Source organism: Eleutherodactylus coqui, chromosome 1 (assembly GCF_035609145.1).
Source record: "Eleutherodactylus coqui strain aEleCoq1 chromosome 1, aEleCoq1.hap1, whole genome shotgun sequence".
In the NCBI taxonomy this organism is placed as follows: Eukaryota; Metazoa; Chordata; class Amphibia; order Anura; family Eleutherodactylidae; genus Eleutherodactylus; species Eleutherodactylus coqui.
The window spans coordinates 32480426-32497438 of NC_089837.1; the positions used below are offsets into that span (position 1 = coordinate 32480426).

The following is a 17013-nucleotide window of genomic DNA, read 5'->3' on the forward strand; positions in this document are numbered from 1 at the left end:
GGAATCGTGCCAAGAGCACCTACAAGAGTGTTCTTCTCCCGTCCCCCAAGTATCAGCGTGTCATTATCTCATCCCATAAGTATCATAGTGTCATTATCCTGTCCCACAAGTGTCAGAGTGTCATTATCCTGTCCCCCAAATATCAGCGTGTCATTATCCAGTCCCCCAAGTGTCAGTGTGTCATTATCCCGTCCCCCAAGTGTCATCATGTCATTATCCTGTCCCCCAAGTATCAGCATGTCATTATCCTGTCCCCCAAGTGTCAGCGTGTCATTATCCCGTCCCCCAAGTGTCATCATGTCATTATCCTGTACCCCAAGTGTCAGCATGTCATTATCCTGTCCCCCAAGTATCAGCATGTCATTATCCTGTCCCCCAAGTGTCAGCGTGCCATTATCCTGTCCCCCAAGGTATCAGCGTGTCATTATCCCGTCCCCTAAGTATCAGCGTATCATTATCCCATCCCCCAACTATCAGCGTGTCATTATCCTTTTCCCCAAGTATCAGCGTGTCATTATCCCGTGCACCCAGTGTCAGTGTGTCATTATCTTGTCCCCCCAGTGTCAGCGTGTCATTATCCTGTCCCCCAAGTATCAGCATGTCATTATCCTGTCCCCCAAGTGTCAGCGTGTCATTATCCCGTGCCCCAAGTGTCGGCGTGTCATTATCCTGTTCCCCAAGTATCAGCGTGTCATTATCCTGTCCCCCAAGTGTCAGCGTGTCATTATCCCGTCCCCCAAGTATCAGCGTGTCATTATCCCGTCCCCTAAGTGTCAGCGTGTCATTATCCTGTCCCCCAAGTGTCAGCGTGTCATTATCCCATCCCCCAAGTATCAGCGTGTCATTATCCTGTCCCCCAAGTGTCAGTGTGTCATTATCCCATCCCCCAAGTATCAGCGTGTCATTATCCCGTCCCCCAAGTGTCAGCGTGGCATTATCCCATCCCCCAAGTATCAGCGTGTCATTATCCCGTCCCCCAAGTGTCAGCGTGTCATTATCTCGTCCCCCAAGTGTCAGTGTGTCATTATCCCATCCCCCAAGTATCAGCGTGTCATTATCCCGTCCCCCAAGTGTCAGCGTATCATTATCACGTCCCCCAAGTGTCAGCGTGTCATTATCCTGTCCCACAAGTGTCAGTGTGTCATTATCCTGTCCCCCAAGTATCAGCGTGTCATTATCCTGTCCCCCAAGTGTCAGCGTGTCATTATCCCCTCCCCCAAGTATCAGTGTGTCATTATCCTGTCCCCCAAGTGTCAGCGTGTCATTATCCTGTCCCCCAAGTGTCAGTGTGTCATTATCCCATCGCCCAAGTGTCAGCGTGTCATTATCCCATCCCCCAAGTATCAGCGTGTCATTATCCTGTCCCCCAAGTGTCAGCGTGTCATTATCCCATCCCCCAAGTGTCAGCGTGTCATTATCCCATCCCCCAAGTGTCAGCGTGTCATTATCCTGTCCCCAAGTGTCAGTGTGTCATTATCCTGTCCCCCAAGTGTCAGCGTGTCATTATCCCGTACCCCAAATATCAGTGTGTCATTATCCCGTCCCCTTAGTGTCAGCATGTCATTATCCTGTCCCCCAAGTATCAGCGTATCATTATCCTGTCCCCCAAGTATCAGCGTGTCATTATCCCATCCCCCAAGTGTCAGCGTGTCATTATCCCATCCCCCAAGTGTCAGCGTGTCATTATCCTGCCCCCCCAAGTGTCAGCGTGTCATTATCCTGTCCCCCAAGTGTCAGCGTGTCATTATCCTGTCCCCCAAGTGTCCGTGTGTCATTATCCTGTCCCCCAAGTGACAGTGTGTCATTATCCTGTTCCCCAAGTATCAGCGTGTTGTTATTCTGTACCCCAGTTATCAGTGTTCATTTGCTGTAGAATCATTTCTAGGCAATCATGGAATTTATTATCCAAGTGTCAAAAGTGGATGTCAAGTAAAACTCAGGGCTGAATGTTATATTCCATCCAGCCGATTGCTCCTCAACTCGCAAGTGAAAATAGGAGTCTACGCCATACTGTTAGATAGCCCCGAAGGGCAACGAAGGGAAAAGCTGATGAATGCCACCACTAAGTGGCCATGAAGATCGCCAGTAAACAGCGGTCATGAAATCCCACACTTACATCACGCTCATAAAACTTCAGCACTTCTTCACTTTGGCTGAGACTTCTGCAGCGGCTTCCAGTCTCGGTGACCTAACATTCCTGGCCACTGGACCGCTGTGGTTTGGCGCATAATTTCCTGGTCCTTCTCCCTGATTTCTATAAACACGTAGTTATTTTAAGAATCGCGCCTAATAGAATATTAATGTAATAGAAGCAATCGGATCGAAATATGAGAGCAAAACAAGTATTAACTGAGGTGGCATTGAGAAGACGGCGGTCAGTGGTGGCCAATGCAATGAGAATTGAGACTGAAACAAATATTCCACCACCAGAGCGGGGGCCGAGTCATTGAAGCTGCTGCGGTGTTGGGGCGGAGGTATAGTGCGCCATCCAAGAGAAATCGGGACTACTCAGGTCCCAACTCCCCGACGGCTCCTCCACTTACTGATAGTGTATATTAATCAGATTTGGCTACTTGGGACATGAAATATGAGAAGTACGAGTCACATTCTGCAAACCAATCTCTGGATCAGCAGGAAAAAAAGTAAATGAGTCGGACGGCGCCTCAGGAAAATGTCAACGCTAATGCAGGATACTGGGAAACACAATGCAACACGGTTCAGTGTTCTGACAGCACCCTTTTCAAGCACAGATAGGGTGAAGGACAGGAGAAACATTTATATTGAGTGCTTTGAAGCACCGAGCTTCTGGGGTCTGTGTTCCAAAAGAGAATATATATTTGTTAAGGTGACCAGATTTTCCTACGGTCAAAGCGGGACAAAGGGGTCTGGTCAGGGGCGGGGCTTATGGCGGGGCTTATGGTAACGTATAATTTTACCTCCATCGTTATAAAAAGTACAGGGCCATTTATAAAAAGACAGGGAGCAAATTCCGTAGCATTTCTGCATGCAAAAAACAGTCAAAATCCGTGCCATTGGTACATATTTCAACAGAAAATTAGTTGTGTACCTACAGCTGATTGCATAATATGCGTCGCTCCCCCTCACCTCCTCCGTAGGCCTTCCACTGTCAGCGTTTCCCAGCAGCCTGTAGTGGCCTCACCTGACCAGTGGCGCTGGGAACTGGAAACCGGGTAGCACTTACTGTGGGAAGCTTAAGGAAGAGGTGAGGGGAGCGCCGCATAGTATGAAATCAGCTGTGGGTGCACGGCTACTTTTCAGTTAAAATATGGACCAGTGGTACAGATTTTGACAGTTTTTTTGGATGCAAAAACGCTGCGGAAATTTCTGCTGCGGACATTTCGCAGCATTTCCATCACGTGTAAACAGACCCTAAGTCAGCTTGATTTATGCTGCCACGTGCATAGTGGCCTCAGTAGTAATAATGTCCCCCACAGTAGTCGCAATAGTAATAGTGACCCCCACAGTGGCCCCAGTAGTAATAGTGTCCCCCATAGTGGTACTCAGTAGTAAATATGACCCCCACAGTAGCACCAGTAGTAATAGTGCCCCTCCACATTGGCCCTCAGTAGTAATAGTGTCTTCCACAGTAGCCCCAGTAATAATAGTGACCCCCACAGTGGCCCTCAGTGACCCCCCCCCCCCTCACACACACACACCGATGAAACCCATGAAACTTACCCTCTTCCTGGTCTTCAGAGCGCCACTGCTCCTCCTGTTCTTGGCGCTGCTGTGGGATGAAGTGTGTGTGCACCGGCAGCAGCGCCACCTCCCTTTTCCTCTCCTCTTGCGGAACTAAAGAGGAAAGGTCAGGGGAGGGAGGAGGAAGGTTCCAGATTTACACAATGAAAGTGTGGCGTGAGTGTGTGCATCTGCCAAAGTGCTGCAAAGTGATTACTAGCTGGGAAGCTGCGTCCTCCCGGCTTGTAATCACTATGATAACCAGACATCCCAAAAGTGGGGCAAATGGTTGTCCCAGTAGAAGGCGGGACACAGAGTTCCAAAGTGGGAAGTCTGGTTACCCATGTATATATACACTGTGTAAGCGAAACGTATATATACATCAACTTCCTGTTAGACTATACTCCAGAGCTGCACTCACTATTCTGCTGGTCTAGTCGTTGTGTACATACATTACTTATCCTGTACTGATCCTGAGTTACATCCTGTATTATACTCCAGAGCTGCACTCACTATTCTGCTGGTGGAGTCACTGTGTACATACATTACTTATCCTGTACTGCTCCTGAGTTACATCCTGTATTATACTCCAGAGCTGCACTCACTATTCTGCTGGTGGAGTCACTGTGTACATACAATACTTATCCTGTACTGATCCTGAGTTACATCCTGTATTATACTCCTGAGCTGCACTCACTATTCTGCTGGTGGAGTCACTGTGTACATACATTACTTATCCTGTACTGATCCTGGGTTACATCCTGTATTATACTCCAGAGCTGCACTCATATTCTGCCGGTGGAGTCACTGAGTACATGACAGAATAGCTAATAGTACCATTGGTAGCAAAATGAATATAAAGAACAACAACAACCATATAAATTGTATGGCAACAAATGCAAGACGTCGGATCTGTGAAGTGGGTGAGCTTGAAGCGAGAATGTCTGAGGAAAATTAAGATGTAGTAGAAATAAAGGAAACATGGCTGATGATAAGTGCAATTGGGCGGTGAATTTACAGGGTTAGAATCTCCAGAAAGGGGGAGGGGTATGTCTGTATGTTAAATCCTACTTAATGCCAAGGCTACAGGAGGATATAGGGGCAAGAGATGAACACGGGGAAAAAAAACAAAATCCTGATAGGGGTTTTCTAAAGGCCACCAAAAGTAAAAGAAGAAACGGAAATCCTATTATTAAGGCAAAAAGAAGAGATGTCAAACCGCAATGAAGTAATTATCATGGGGGACTTCAATTATCCGGATATAATATGGGAAGATGAAACCTGTAAATCTTACAAGGGTGATAAGTTCTTGAGAACAATTAAAGACAACCACCTTACCCAGCTTCTGCGGGAGCCAACTAAAGGGAGGGCCACTCTGGACTTATTATTAACTAATAAACCAGACAGAATCATGGGGGTTCAGGTTGAGGGACACTTGGGTAATAGTGACCACAAAATTCTATTAAATTCCAGCTGTCATTTAACAAGAGGCCTAATCAGAGAGCGACAAAAAAAAACTACAGCAAAATTTGATCAGCTCAGAACTACTATCGGTAAGATTAATTGGGATAATGTCCTCATAAATAAGAGTACAGATGGCAAATGGGAGAAGTTTGAAAACATCCTAATTGCCTCATGTGAACAGTACATACCCTTTAAAAATAAAAGAACCACAAGTAAAAGGAACCCAAAGGAAACAAGATGGCAGTGAAGAAGCGCTAAAATCGCTTTTTCTAGTGCATGGAAATGGAATGCCACATGAGATGCAGGGGAATAAAATGAACCCCCGCCCACTAAACATTGCATGGCTAACACAGGAGGAAGTGCAGAACCCTTTAAAGAGGATCAAAATCGATAAATCACCGGGCTCGGAGGAAATACACCCAAGGGTTCTAAGGGAACTAAGTGACGTGACAGCCAGACCGCTGTTTCTTATATTTATGGACACTATTGAGACTGGGGTTGTACTGCTGGATCGTCGCATTGCCAACGTGGTTGCAATATACAAAAGGGGGTCTAAAAGAGACCCTGGTAACTACAGGCCGGTAAGTCTCACTTCAATAATTGTAAAAATATTCAAGGGGTTTCTGAGAGATGCCATCCTGGAATACCTCAAGGAGAACAATGGTATAACCCCTCACCAGCATGGGTTCATGAGGGGGCGATCATGTCAGACCAATCTGATCAGCTTTTATGATGAAGTAAGCTCTAGGCTGGACCTGGGAGAGTCTATTGATCTTGTATATCTGGACTTCTCTAAAGCATTTGACACCGTGCCACATAATAGGCTAATATACAAAATGAGACAGCTTGGATTGGGTGAAAACGTGTGTATTTGGGTAAAGAATTGGCTCAGAGATAGAAAGCAGAGGGTGGCAATAAATGTTTCGTACTCTGATTGGGCTAGCGGCGTGCCACAGGGTTTAGTATTAGGCCCCATTCTGTTCAATATATTTATTAACGACCTGATAGAGGGGCTGCAGAGTAAAATATCAATATTTGCAGATGATACGAAATTATACAATATGATCAATGTAACAGAGGACAATGTACGGCTACAAACGGACCGAGATAAGCTGGGGGCTTGGGCAGAAAAATTCAAATGAAGTTCAATGTTGATAAATGTAAGGTTATGCACAGGGGGAGGAGAAACTGCTGTCACCAATATACACTAAATGGGGTACAGCTAGGGAAAAGTTATATGGAAAAAGACCTGGGGGTACTAGTGGCGTGTAGATTTAACTGGAGTAACCAATGCCAGTCAGCTGCTGCAAAAGCTAATAAAGTCTTGGGGTGCATTAAAAGAGGTATAGGGGCGAAGGATGAGAACATTATCCTCCCACTATATAAGGCACTTGTCAGGCCTCACATGGAATACTGCGTACAGTTCTGGTCACCGGGGCTCAGGAAAGATGTTACAGTGCTGGAGGGGGTTCAAAGAAGAGCAACTAAACTAATACATGGAATGAAGGGACTGGAAAACCCAGAGAGGCACCAAAACTGGGATTATTCACCCCGGAAAAAAGACGGCTAAGGGGCGACCAAATAACTATGTATAAATACATGAGGGGACGATACAAGGATCTCTCCCATGATCTGTTTATACCCAGGACTGCGAGGGTAACAAGAGGGCATCCGCTATGTGTAGAAGAAAGCAGGGTTCATCACCAACACAGAAGGGGGTTCTTCACCGTAAGAGCAGTGAGACTGTGAAACTCTCTGCCTGAGGATGTGGTGATGGCAAAATCCATAGAGGAGTTTAAGAGGGACTAGATGTCTTTCTAGAGCGCAACAATATTACATTAAATAACCAGCGGGGTTGTTGATCTCAAATATGTCCTCCTCTGGACAAACAAGAGGGATGTTAAAACAGGCTGAACTAGAAGGACATTGTCTTCATTTAGCCTAACGTACTATGTTAATATGTAACTATGCATCCATTACTTATCCTGTACTGCTCCTGAGTTACATCCTGTATTATACTCCAGAGCTGCAATCACTATTCTGCTGGTGGAGTCACTGTGTACATACATTACTTATCCTGTACTGCTCCTGAGTTACATCCTGTATTATACTCCAGAGCTGCACTCACTATTCTGCTGGTGGAGTCACTGTGTACATACATTACTTATCCTGTACTGCTCCTGAGTTACACCCTGTATTATACTCCAGAGCTGCACTCACTATTCTGCTGGTGGAGTCACTGTGTACATACATTACTTATCCTGTACTGATCCTGAGTTACATCCTGTATTATACTCCAGAGCTGCACTCACTATTCTGCTGGTGGAGTCACTGTGTACATACATTACTTATCCTGTACTGATCCTGAGTTACATCCTGTATTATACTCCAGAGCTGCACTCACTATTCTGCTGGTGGAGTCACTGTGTACATACATTACTTATCCTGTACTGATCCTGAGTTACATCCTGTATTATACTCCAGAGCTGCACTCACTATTCTGCTGGTGGAGTCACTGTGTACATACTTTACTTATCCTGTACTGATCATGAGTCTACACCATATGCCAGAGCTGCACTCACTTCATTCATCTACTGACTGATCTTATAAATAGTTCTTCATAGGCCAATTAAACGTTTCAACCTCAGACCCAGAAGACATTTGCATGCAGGTAATTGTATTTCAGTCTGGGCAGGCACTTCTCCTTGGCACAGAAGGTCTTAGTCTTGGCACACTTCTTGGAGTGTGGTTGCATACAGTCCATACAGGTCATTGTATCACTAATGTCCGCCGCCCTATTAGCATTAATCTTCCTCAGACACAAGTCCTTATGTAACGGAAAGGCAGAGCTTATTGTGCGTGCTCTCAGTTATAGAAGACGATCCCGGAGAGAAAGCCAGAAGGTCGGAGCCAGAAACGCCAACCTTTCTTTTCTGTTTTCTCAGGAACATTGGTATTAATTGCATTTGTCTACACTATTGTCCAGGAACATTCTCAGACCCTCCGGCTTCTCATCCCGTCGTGTCATCATCTGACTATTTCAAGCACCCCAGATATTTTACTACATCAGAACGTTTACTGCAAGAAGTTATTGTCTTAAGGATTTAAGAAGGAAAAAGCTTCCCATGAGCCTAATGTAAGGAAGCAGAAGATTCAAAAACATCAAAAAGATCCAAGATCGTAAATGCCTATAGATCTCATCAGTGGGATGTACAATGCATTCGGAAAGTCTTCAGACCCTGTCACTTTTTTAACATCTTGTTATGTTATTGCCTTGTGCAAACTAAGACAAAAAGTTCAAGTTCTCCCCATCATTCTGCACTGAATACCCCATAATGACAAAGTGACAACAGAATCTTAGGAATCTTTGTAAATAAAAAACTACCATTCTGCACTGACATAAGTACTCACACCCTGTGCTCAGTATTTTATTGAAGCCCCTTTGGCAGGGATTCCAGACTCCAGTCTTTTGGGGTATGATGCCACAAGGTTTCTACACCTCGATTTTGGGGGTTTCAGCCATTCTTATCTGGAGATCCTATCAGGCTGTCAGGTTGGATGGGGGCCATCTATGGAAGCCATTCTCAGGTCTCTCCAGAGATATCCGATTGTGTTAAAGTCAGGACTCTGCTGGACCACTCAAGGACATTCACAGAGTTGTCCTGAAGCCCCTCCATTGTTGTCCTGGCTGTGTGCTTAGGGTTATTGTCTTGCTGGAAGGTGACACTTTTGCCCAGTTTGAGGTCCAATGCGCTCTAGGTCAGGCTTTCATTGTCTCTGAGCTCTACAGACAGTACTTTCTTCCTTATGTCTTAGTTTTGGCTCTGATATGCATTGTTAGCTGTGGGACCTTGTATAGACATGGGGTGTTTTTTTTTTTTTTTAATTATGTCTAATCAACTAAATTTCCCACAGGTGGCTCCAATCAAGGTGTAGAAACATCTCAGAGATGATCAGGAGAAATGGGAAGCTATATTCAAGTGTGATACCAAAGGGTGACAATAACTCTGTCAATGCCTTTCCATGACACTAAAGACAATTCCTGACTCCCTTGTTTTTGAGCAATTCAGTTCCTCTGAGGACGGGAGTCCTGCACTGGTTCCAGTCACCTAGTAGTACACAGAGTAGGACTGAACATTGCTGGCCCCTCTCTCCATGCATTCCATAGCAGCCAGATGGTCTCCTCTATGGTACATAAGCCCTAGGCCGTACCATAGGAGGTTCAAGCAAGGAGGAAATAGAAGCCTCTTCTGCTGGAATGAACATAGGGGTCCCATAGCCATAGTGGTGATGGTTGATGCTACCACTTCCCAAACACTGGAGGACCCAGAGCAAGCTTTTACTCACCAGTGTTCCCTGCAACTTGTGGGCCCCTTACTCAGATTTGGCCTTTCTCAGCACATCACACCGTTAACCAGAGAAGGTTCTCACAAAATTAGTAGGCAATTTACATGATTTTAGAATCAATATTGTACACCTTGGACTTTCCAAGCGTCAATGCTTAAGGACCATCTCAGGTCACCGTTTCTGGAGGCAGGAAGTGAATCAGGTCACGTCACCTACTCTCAAATCAATTTCATGCAAGACATAAGAGGAAGGAAATGAATATAATGTACCTTTAAGCCCACGTAAGCCCACACTACCAGGATTCCCGATATCTCCCTGATCTCCTTTCTCACCAGGCAACCCAGTAAGACCTCTTTCACCCGGAAAGCCTGTAAAAAATAAGAGAAAGGTCTGATTAGATCCAAAATAAGCACTCTGACAACCACTTACATTATGTAAACCATAAATGTGTTCCAAAATGTTGTCTCCCCTAATCCTTACAGCTCATACAGGAAATGTTCCTTCAATAGGGATATTATTACAATTCGTTGCAAATGGAGGACACGCCAGTTGTGCCAGGAAACCTATTATATGCTGTGCCATCCACACAACCGCAAAGATGGTATCGCCGAAGACGAGAAGAAGGAATTCTCAAAGCTCAACGAAACAAGCAGCGGGAATGCTTCCTCCATGTCCTGGGGCGGTTGTGATGGCGGCAGCTGCCGACGTATTTACAATGTGTTGAATAAACAAGCTGGGGAGAAACAACAAGTGTTTGATAGGATTTGTGTATTGGCAGAACAGGACAGAACATAATGCTCTGGATTCAATCTGTGATTATAAAGGCAGCGAGGGATTATGAGGTGGACTCGGCTCCAAGAAACAGGTGTCTACTGCATGTAGACGGTGCAGCCAAGGATAGAGAAGACGGGAATGTAGGGAACAGCTGGTCGAAAGTCCTGAGCATGACCAGCCTTAGCTTTGTGTGCCCAGTGTGGCCGCACAGGGTGCAGGCTGCCAGCTTATCAGAGGGGGCACCGGTGGATTTAGACTGAGGTGATTGTCCCCTCTAAGGCTGTGCTGACAGATGATCTTCCTTTTTGTGACAGTGTCTTAAGGAGCTTCATGAATTATCCTCCTTCCGAATAAGTCTGTCTCCTTCTGTCCAGCGCCTCGGAGCATCAGAGAGGGAGGAGGCAGGGCTGGGAGGAGGAGTATGCCAGGAGCGCTAGAAAACAATGTCATATGGTGGAAGTGAGCATATTAAAGTTAACCTAAAGTTTGCATTGTGGAGTGAATACTGGAGGACAACGAGGGTACAAATACATTATGGAGGAACGAATGAAACACAAAATTCTAAGAGAGACTCAAAGGGGGAAACTAATATATCGTGAGGGCACAAAGGGGGCACTATTAGATCACAGAAGCACAAAGAGGGCACTATTACCTTAAAGGAGACAAAACTAATTTCATACAGAGTGCCATCTAACCTAAGGCCAGCAATACTACTGAGAAAATGTGACTCTTCAAAACCATGACAAAAAGCTAGAATAAAGCTTAGTGAAAGAGCAACTACAGTGTAATCAGATTTGAAACTTCACCTTAATACATAGGGGCAGTATTATAGTAGTTATATTCTTGTACATAGGAGGCAGTATTATAGCAGTTATATTCTTGTACATAGGAGGCAGTATTATAGTAGTTATATTCTTGTACATAGGGAGCAGCATTATAGCAGTTATATTCTTGTACATAGGGAGCACTATTATAGTAGTTATAGTCTTGTACATAGGGGGCAGTATTATAGTAGTTATATTCGTGTACATAGGGGGCAGTATTATAGTAGTTATAGTCTTGTGCATAGGGGGTAGTATTATAGTAGTTATATTCTTGTACATAGGGGCAGTATTATAGTAGTTATATTCTTGTACATAGGGGGCAGTATTATAGCAGTTGTATTCTTGTACATAGGGAGCAGCATTATAGTAGTTATATTCTTATATATAGGGGGCAGTATTATAGTAGTTATATTCTTGTACATAGGAGGCAGTATTATAGTAGTTATATTCTTGTACATAGGGGCAGTATTATAGTAGTTATATTCTTGTACATAGGAGGCAGTATTATAGTAGTTATATTCTTGTACATAGAGGGCAGTATTATAGTAGTTATATTCTTGTACATAGGAGGCAGTATTATAGTAGTTATATTCTTGTACATAGGAGGCAGTATTATAGTAGTTATATTCTTGTACATAGGAGGCAGTATTATAGTAGTTATATTCTTGTACATAGGGGCAGTATTATAGTAGTTATATTCTTGTACATAGAGGGCAGTATTATAGTAGTTATATTCTTGTACATAGGAGGCAGTATTATAGTAGTTATATTCTTGTACATAGGAGGCAGTATTATAGTAGTTATATTCTTGTACATAGGGGGCAGTATTATAGTAGTTATATTCTTGTACATAGGGGGCAGTATTATAGTAGTTATATTCTTGTACATAGGAGGCAGTATTATAGTAGTTATATTTTTGTACATAGGGAGCAGTATTATAGTAGTTATATTCTTGTACATAGGGGCAGTATTATAGTAGTTATATTCTTGTACATAGGAGGCAGTATTATAGTAGTTATATTCTTGTACACAGGAGGCAGTATTATAGTAGTTATATTCTTGTACATAGGGGCTGTATTATAGTAGTTATATTCTTGTACATAGAGGGCAGTATTATAGTAGTTATATTCTTGTACATAGGGGGCAGTATTAGAGTAGTTATATTCTTGTACATAGGGGGCAGTATTATAGTAGTCATATTCATGTACATAGCAGGCAGTATTATAGTAGTTATATTCTTGTACATAGGGGGCAGTATTATAGTAGTTATATTCTTGTACATAGGGGCAGTATTATAGTAGTTATATTCTTGTACATAGGAGCAGTATTATAGTAGTTATATTCTTGTACATAGGAGCAGTATTATATTAGTTATATTCTTGTACATAGGGGGCAGTATTATAGTAGTTATATTCTTGTACATAGCGGGCAGTATTATAGTTGTTATATTCTTGCACATAGGGGGCAGTATTATAGTAGCTATATTCTTGTACATAGGAGCAGTATTATAGTTGTTATATTCTTGTACATAGGGGGCAGTATTATAGTAGTTATATTCTTGTACATAGCGGGCAGTATTATAGTTGTTATATTCTTGCACATAGGAGGCAGTATTATAGTAGTTATATTCTTGTATGATATATAGTGAGCAGTATTATAGTAGATATATTCTTGTACATAGGGGGCAGTATTATAGTAGTTATATTCTTGTATGATATATAGGGAGCAGTATAATAGTAGTTATATTCTAGTACATAGGAGCAGTATTATAGTAGTTATATTCTTGTACATAGGGGGCAGTATTATAGTAGTTATATTCTTGTACACAGGGGGCAGTATTATAGTAGTTATATTCTTGTACATAGGGGGCAGTATTATAGTAGTTATATTCTTGTACATAGGGGGCAGTATTATAGTAGTTATATTCTTGTACATAGGAGCAGTATTATAGTAGTTATATTCTTGTACATAGGGGTCAGTATTATAGTAGTTATATTCTTGTACATAGAGGGCAGTATTATAGTAGTTATATTCTTGTACACAGGGGGCAGTATAATAGTAGTTATATTCTTGTACATAGGAGCAGTATTATAGTAGTTATATTCTTGTACATAGCGGGCAGTATTATAGTAGTTATATTCTTGTACATAGGGGGCAGTATTATAGTAGCTATATTCTTGTACATAGGGAGCAGTATTATAGTAGGTATATTCTTGTACATAGGGGGCAGTATTATAGTAGTTATATTCTTGTACATAGGAGCAGTATTATAGTAGTTATATTCTTGTACATAGGGGGCAGTATTATAGTAGCTATATTCTTGTACATAGGGAGCAGTATTATAGTAGGTATATTCTTGTACATAGGGGGCAGTATTATAGTAGTTATATTCTTGTACATAGGAGCAGTATTATAGTAGTTATATTCTTGTACATAGGGAGCAGTATTATAGTAGGTATATTCTTGTACATAGGGGGCAGTATTATAGTAGTTATATTCTTGTACATTGTTGGCACTATTATAAGAATTGTATTCCAGTACATAGAAGGAATAGCAAAGGTACAGTATATTATAATAGTATATTATAGTTTTCTATAGGGAGTAGTATTATTTTAGTTACTGTATGTTATATGAACTATAGAGTAAGAGTTGTTGGGGTCACTGATAATTTCCCTCTCATTACTGTGGATTACTTGCAGGATGAAAGCTGTCTAAATTACGGAGAACAGTAAGATTGATGTGAATTTTCCTGGGTACATCTGGAAGCATTTTAGTAGCTGTTGGTTGCTGTAATTTTACACAAAGTGCAGATTATGCAGAGATTTCAGATTATGTGAAATGTTGGCATTCAGCAGCAATAAAATATGTGCCAAATCCAAGGGTTATTGACAGATACAATGAGCAGTGAGGCTGCAGTTATGAGTGGAAGGAGTGTAAAACATATCACTGATGGTACGTCATCTGTGTCCACAAATCATGAGCTAAACGAACTGTGACATCGACTAAATGCCATTGGGAATCATTTTGGATCTATCTCTTCTCAGGCATGTGCTGGTCTAACATGCACCAATGTATTAGAGAACACATACTAACCCAATGTCCTGAGTGTGTCCAAATATAAGAGTGAGAACAACTGAAATCATTTTTGGAATTGTCCCAATTTGTGTTGACCAACCCTTCTATCACTTCCTTACAGCTTTTCTTTCAGCTTGGCCCTGGGTGGTCAGAAACATTATTTTTTTTTTTGTCCCATACTAACAGGAAATGTGTCAATAAATGATAGCTTGGGAGGGTAGAGAGCCCAACGAACCCGGTTCTGTCATACCCATAGAAAAAACTACACAGACCTGTTAAATTGCCATGTTTTGTCATATGAAAAAAATCCAACAAATATGAACCTTTTTAGATTTTTTTTCCCTTCCATGTGACCCGTTATTTGTACAATTCCTCTCAAAAACATCCTGAAATCTTTTAGGATGGATACGTTTAAATAATAAAACTAAAATAATGTAGTTCCATAAGTGTGAACACCCCCTTATACTTGGGGGTGTGGTTGTGTTCAGAACTAGCCAATCACATAAACTCATGATAACTAGTAGTCAGCACTCCGCTTCCATTATTTATAGGGATTCTGATTTCCCCCCATATAAAGTTTGGTTCTTCTAGGAAGATTTTCCTGACATTTTCTTAGTTGGTCAGTAAAGATCTTACAGAACATCAAATGGGTCTGATTGTTGGAAGGTGTCAGTCTGGAGAAGAGGACCAAAATATTTCCAAGACATTACATATACCATGGAACACAGTGAAGACGATCAGCATGAAGTGGGTTAAATTTGATACAACAGTAACATTACCAAGAACTGGACGTCCCTCAAAATTGCTGAAAAGATCTGAAGAAAGTTGGTTCGGGAGGCTGCCAAGAGGCCAACAGAAAGATTAGAGGAGTTCCAGGAGTTTCTAGCAAGTACTGGTTGTGTAGTGCATATGACAACCATCTCTCGTCTTCTTCATATGTCTGGGTTGTGGGGGAGAGGGGTAAGACGGAAGACTTTTCTAACAGAGGAAAACATCCAAGCCCGGCTATGTTTTGGCAAAACATACATCAAGTCTGCCAAAAGTATGTGGGAGAATGGGTTGTGGTCTTATGAGACCTAGGTGGAACTTTTTGCCCATAATTCCAAAAGGTGTGTTTGGTGTAAAGCCAACACTGCCATCACCAGAAGACCCTCATACCCGCAGTGAAGATGGTGGGGGCAGCATTATACTTTCTTTTTCTGATGCTGGAACTGGAGCTTTAGTCAAGATGGAGGGAATTATGAACTGTTCCAAATATCAGTCTATTTTGGCACCAAGCATTTAGGCCTAAAAATCTGAAGAAGAAGTGGAATTTCACCTTTCAGCACGTCAACGACCCAAAGCAGAACTCCAAATCACCAAGAGAATGGCTTCCAAATCACCAAGAGAATGGCTTCACCAGAAGAAGGTCAAAGTTTTAGAGTGGCCCAGCCAGAGCTCCGACATGAATCCCGTTGAAGATCTGTTGGTTGACCTTATGTGGGCGCTACACACAGGATGCCCTCGCAATCTGACAGATTTAGAGCGTTTTTGCAATGAAGAGTATGAAGTTTACAAAGTAAAGATGTGCAATGCTGATAGACACTGACCCAAAGACTGGATGCTGTCATAAAGTCAAAGGGTGCATCTACAAAGTATTAGTTTAGGGTGCACATATTTATGCAACCATTTTATTTTATTTTTTTTCTCCTTTTTCGAGCCTAAAAGATTTGTTTTTTAATAGAATTGTACAAATAACGGGGTCACATAGAAGATGGAAATAAATCTGAAATGATTCATCTTCGTCGGATGTGTAGACTTTTTAGATCCACTGTAAGTAGGCCACACTGGACCTTTCTAATGCCATAGTGTCCAGGAAAAATGTTCTTGAGGTTTCTCTATAATCTATGATGATCATTTCTACTCAACATTAAATACTACACAAGGTAATTCAGTGTACATTCAAGATAAAATTGTCACCTCTTAACCCAGGAAGCCCGGGAAAGCCAGGTTCTCCTTCTATTCCTTCATGACCTTGGTCCCCCTTTGGTCCTGGTGGACCTAGAAAAGAAAGCAAAATTTGGGCAATTGTTCTCCGATATAGATTATTCAGCAGAATGTCACATATCTCAGACAGACATTAGCCAGACATTGACTTGCAGGAATGCTGCCTTCTAACAGTCAGCACTGTAGAGGTATTGTTCCATGTTCCCATTTGCATATTTCCCAGAAGGGCATGCATGGCCTTATAAGTCTCCTCACACTTTCTAGGTGCTCATCCTAAGGAAAAACTGTACCCCTCCTGACAAATATCTCAGAGTAGTTCCCAGAATACACTTCGGAGATTTTGTAAAAGGCTACCTTTTATATCTCTAAACTTTGAAGAGATGTTATTAGAGATGAGCGAGTATACTCGCTAAGGCACATTACTCGAGCGAGTAGTGCCTTAGCTGAGTATCTGCCCGCTCATCCCTTAAGATTCGGGGGCCGGCGGGGAGCGGGGAGCAGCGGGGGATAGCGGGCAGGAATGGAGATCTCTCTCTCCCTCTCTCGCCCCCCGCTCCCCGCCACAACTCACCTGTCACCCGCGCCGGCCCCCGAATCTTTAGAGATGAGCGGGGAGATACTCGGCTAAGGCACTACTCGCTCAAGTAATGTGCCTTAGCGAGTATACTCGCTCATCTCTAGTTGTTATCAATCCTGCCAGAATTGAGAGTTGACCTTTGACTGGATCATTATCTCTTGTCTTCTGCATCTAGCTGTTCTCTGCTCAGAGCGCTTAGCTGGTATACAGCTGAGCGCTCCGAGCGGGGTATGCAGAAAACAGGTGGACCGCTGTGTTCTTTATAAC

At 42.7% G+C, this 17013-nt stretch overlaps 1 protein-coding gene across 1 annotated transcript in view; it reads right to left on the reverse strand.

Moving 5' to 3' along the window:
- SCARA5 (scavenger receptor class A member 5) overlaps positions 1–17013 on the reverse strand; it is a 290718-nt gene that overhangs the window by 97298 nt on the left and 176407 nt on the right. Inside the window, exons 5-6 of the mRNA XM_066594696.1 lie at positions 16143–16223; positions 9780–9878 (exon numbers count right to left, since the gene is read on the reverse strand). Of these exons, the coding sequence (XP_066450793.1) occupies positions 9780–9878; positions 16143–16223 (180 nt within the window). The remainder of the gene's footprint in view (positions 1–9779; positions 9879–16142; positions 16224–17013) is intronic.